Raw genomic sequence first — 4,621 nt, 5'->3', positions numbered from 1 at the left:
TAGGTGTCCTTTAATAAGCAGGTAGTCATATCATTAGCTAGAACTAGCTGGATCTGATCGATATGGAAATAAACGCGAGTGAAGTCTAATCTGACGGGAGAGAGAGATCAGCTGCTGCTGACGAGTCGATACGCAGCTCTGCATGATCACATGCAGCGGTGAGCGGACAAAACACACACTTCAGGTTAGAATATCACACGTAGCTATTTTAATTACCTCTCAAACTACCGTAACTAGTTATAGATATGTTTAGTTTCACTGTCGGGTCACTCATTACTGGATCCGCGAGCTGCATGATACTGGTATAATAGATTGCCCGATCGGGCAACCAGCAGGTGAGGCTTCATGGCCCGAGCTAAATACTAGATGGCCCCGGGCCATCGGGCAGTCCTTAATGTCGAGCCCTGATATTTCTAGGTGCATTCAACCCTCCATCCTGGCCTGTGATGAGGTGTGTGTGTGTGTGTGTGTGTGTGTGTGTGTGTGTGTGTGTGTGTGTGTGTGTGTGTGTGTGTGTGTGTGTGTAATACTCACAGCACTGGGTGACAGCAGCAGACGTGGTCAGGTCTCTGTACTCTCGGTACATGTTATGTGTCCCGCTGCGAGAGTCGTAACGCAGCCAGATACCAAAGTTCTTCACCTTCTGGGGAGTCTTCTCATGGACCTGAAACACACACACACACACACACACACACTTAGACATATACTTAGATTAAGACCAAGGGGAGAGTCTGCATGTCGTTCAGAGCGATTCAGAGACGTGTAAACCCCAAAAGCTTCTTAAAGGGAGTTTAGATCCGTTGATATCCGACATGTTGAGGTGTACCCGTCTTCATGCCCTTTTCACAACATCGAGTTCATCTAAACCCTAAAAAAGACTGAAATGCGTCTTAAATCTCCACAAAGTGGTCGAATCCCAGAAGGAGCACTCCAGAGGCCGGGGCGCGGTGCATCGTTACGTTCTGTAGCTCCTTGGATTCACTTTCAGAGGCACGGCAGCTCAAAGAAAGGCGACAAGGTTCACTTCCTGTTTGCACGCCAGACCAAACCGAATCACACTGACTCGGCCTTTGGGTTTGGGTGCAGCACTTTGATTCATATCCAGACATTAACATTTACTGCAGAGATTGTAAAACGCATTCATTCACAATCATGTTTCTACAAAGTTCACGATCATAAATGTTTTTATTCAAATCTCACTTTTCGATGAGTCTTGGCATGTTTTACTTCAAACATAGTATTAATCATTTACAGAGTCTTTTAAATACACGCATCTGTCCCAGTGTTTCCATCAGTCGGTGTTTTAGTGACTTTGACTCGAGGCGTCTGCAGAAGTTCGTTTAAATCTCTGCTCGTATTGTCTGGTAAAAATATACAATAAACCCAATTTAGAGCGTATTAATATAATCTGGATAGACGAGTCGGCACCAGCTGATCTCGTTGATGCCACACGAGCACTAATAATAATAATAATAATTCAACTTTAACGTCGTTCTGCCAAGAGACAGATCTCTATGGAAACAGGAAGGTGTTTCGGTAAGAGCTGATAGAAATGCTTCAGTGAGCAGGTTCTAATATCCCAATGTGGTGGGTTCCATATGAAGCTCATCTTCTCTCAAGCAGCCGCTGTGATGACTGTAGAACGAGATCACAGCTACTGGGATGCTCTGTGTACCAGTTTAGATCTGATGTGCTGCACGGGACACAAAGGCACATCTACCTCGTCTGATGAAACACAAGAAGCTTCTGAATTGAGAAAATGTGTCTGGTGTGTAAAATGTGTCTTTGTGTACATGTTGTTGTTTGCAGTGTGAGAGTGTTGTTGTTGTTTACCAGTCCGCAGTAGACTGTCTCTCCGGACGCCTTCTTCATCTTCCTCAGCTGAGAAACGAAGTACCAGAATCTGGACTTCGCCACCACGTGATTCGGGGCGAAGATCCTCATGCGGTACAGAGGGGGGGCCGGGTTCTTCGCCGAGGGCAGCAAGCGCCCAACGACCTTATACTCCCGAAGCTTCAGGAACACAAGAGAGAGTGTAAGTTAACACATCCTGTACTCAAGTAGAAGTACACACATCCTTTACTCAAGTAGAAGTACACACATCATGTACTCAAGTAAATTAGCCACCTCTGGCGACAGGTAATATATATATAACTTTAAATACATATATAGAAATATACACAACAGATCTGTAGCTCCTTGGATTCACTTTCAGAGGCACGGCAGCTCAAAGAAAGGCGACAAGGTTCACTTCCTGTTTGCACGCCAGACAAAATCATATCACACTGATACGGCCTTTGGGTTTGGGTGCATCACTTTGACAACATTCATATAAATATAGACATGTTTCATCAATCTGTCAACGCCATTAGGAAGTATTTACCAGACGTTGACCGGAGGCGTCTGTAGTTACATTTATATATCTCTCGTCATATTGTCTGGTTAAATTAATATGCAATAAACTCAATTTAGAATGAAAAAAGTTAGGGTGCACTTTAACACGAACAATAAAAAGTGGATTGAGTTGAGACTTTTTCTCTGACTTAGAAACGTGTCAACACTCTTTCACCCTGTTGAGGACTTTCTGTGGCTTTGCATACTTTCATAAATGTTAAATATGTTCTGTTGTCAAATAAAATACGCTGCTGTTGAAAAAAAGGACATCTTTGATTACATTTTCAACCCTTTAGCTACTAACTATCCTTACATTTTACATAAGCTTTAGTTACGAGTATATTGTGTATATTTCGAAGCTCAACATGGCTTATTTACATTAATTATTGCACTCAGTCAAGTAAGACGACAAACAATTTAAATCGCTGTTTTTTTTAGCCATCTTCGTTATGTTTTGTACTATAACAAGCAAGATGATTTATTATTGACACACTTAAGTCACACTTGGATGTAATGTAAAAAAAAACATGCTGGATTTGAACTGGTAATAGATATGCATGTTTTGTTCAAAAGCTCTGAGCATGTATGTTTTGACTATATTGTACTTTTCGTTTGATTAGATCTGGGGTAAATACCTAATACATATTCTACTTTAATGCTAAATAGCAGGTATAGTTTTGACCTCATCCTACAAGTCATTTCCTCATCTTGTTTATGTTTGCCCCCCCATAAAACGGTAAATGTACCTGGCATTAAACTTGGATATGATGTACCATTGGAGCTAGCATGTTAGCATTAGGAATTCTGTAGAAACTATTAGACACTTCAAACTAGCCTCGCTATTTGACACAGGAGAGGGGCTCTTTAATCAACTTTATATACTGTTAAAAAACACACTTGACAATTTAAAACCCGTTTAAAATACAAGCAGCTCACTTATAGAAAGCTACATGCTAATCCCACGTTGCGGAGGAAACACATTAGCACCACGTTAGCAGTTAGCATTAGTTAGCTTCCATTGAAGTTAAGTTAGAAAACACGTTAGCATTTGTTAGCTTTAAATTAGCTTAACGCCACAGCTAAAAACGAATCATGTGGTGCGTTTAGCTGATGATTAGACACACACAGCTCTACAAGTAAGGATGTCTGAATTGTGTTATATATTTAGAGAATAGTAGTGATTTCTAACGGAGTCTCATGTTAACGGTCGGTCTCCACATGGTCTAGCACCCGCCATGTTGGACCCTCAAACCGGGACGAAAAACACTCAAAATGCCACTAATTTCTAGATTTTTCCGAAATGTTAATACATAAATAGTACACACATAGTGTTATAAAGCGACATCGGTTCGTGTATCCCGTGTGTTTCGGGTTTAAATGTGGATTTTAAAGGTTTTACGTACTGTGCCGGACGCCTTCATGGTGTCAGTCTGTCACTGCCACGGGAAAAGAGGAAGCTGGAAGGAGGAGCCTGCTGACGTCATATGGACCGAGAGGCGGGGAAAGGCGGGACATCCGGGGACTCAGACAGAAGATGGTGTCACGTTGGTAATTATACTTTTAAAATATTTATTATATTTTATAATAATAATACAATTAAAATTGAAAACTTGTACTGCTCTTTGAAATATTGGTATTTATTTTATTTATATGAAAAAAATTTGAATGACGATTTTGATTTATTTTCAATAAACCGCAAACTCTATATATGCTTTTTGCTCATACGAATCCGAAACAAACTTCAGACTCAGTCTTGGCCTAACCCTGAAACATTTGACGTCTTAAAAATATAAATAAATAACGTAAATTCGCTAAATATCATACAATTTATAGAACTATAACATAATATAACTGCGGTTAAAATATAAAAGATAAATATTATTTTGTGGTTAAAATATATAAAAAAACAATATTATTTAGTATTAATATTTTGACGTCTACGCTATGTATATTTCCCTAAAAAAACAATAAATCAAATAAAAATATATAATAATACTAGATTAAAAATTGAAAAATATACGTTAATTTGCAACGTAAAAGGCGAGGGAAATTGGTAGCCAACGTGTAATCAAAGCCAGTTTATTCTCTATTTTTAAAGAGTGATGTAGTTGACATTGACAATAGAATATATTAACATTCATACATTGTTTTTTTGAATAAAATAAAAAAATCATTATTTTCGTTGCTACGCTATATATCCGATCCTAAACAACTGAAAAAAAAAAAA

The 4,621-nt window shown here is 39.1% G+C and overlaps 1 protein-coding gene across 1 annotated transcript; it reads right to left on the bottom strand.

The window, feature by feature from the left end:
• Positions 1-367: 367 nt before the first annotated feature.
• LOC104950048 (60S ribosomal protein L18a-like) lies at positions 368-3,876 on the bottom strand. The gene is made up of 3 exons (XM_010776490.1): positions 3,798-3,876; positions 1,834-2,013; positions 368-664 (listed from the first exon to the last, which is right to left on the bottom strand). The coding sequence occupies exons 1-3, from the start codon at positions 3,813-3,815 to the stop codon at positions 392-394; spliced, it is 471 nt and encodes a 156-aa protein (XP_010774792.1). The 5' UTR covers positions 3,816-3,876; the 3' UTR covers positions 368-391.
• Between the last annotated feature and the right edge of the window lie 745 nt (positions 3,877-4,621).

This window comes from Notothenia coriiceps, unplaced genomic scaffold, assembly GCF_000735185.1.
Source record: "Notothenia coriiceps isolate Sejong01 unplaced genomic scaffold, NC01 NC01_scaffold00017070, whole genome shotgun sequence".
Lineage (NCBI taxonomy): Eukaryota > Metazoa > Chordata > Actinopteri > Perciformes > Nototheniidae > Notothenia > Notothenia coriiceps.
The sequence above is the reverse complement of the archived record's forward strand: the minus strand, read 5'-3'. Positions and strand labels throughout refer to the sequence as shown.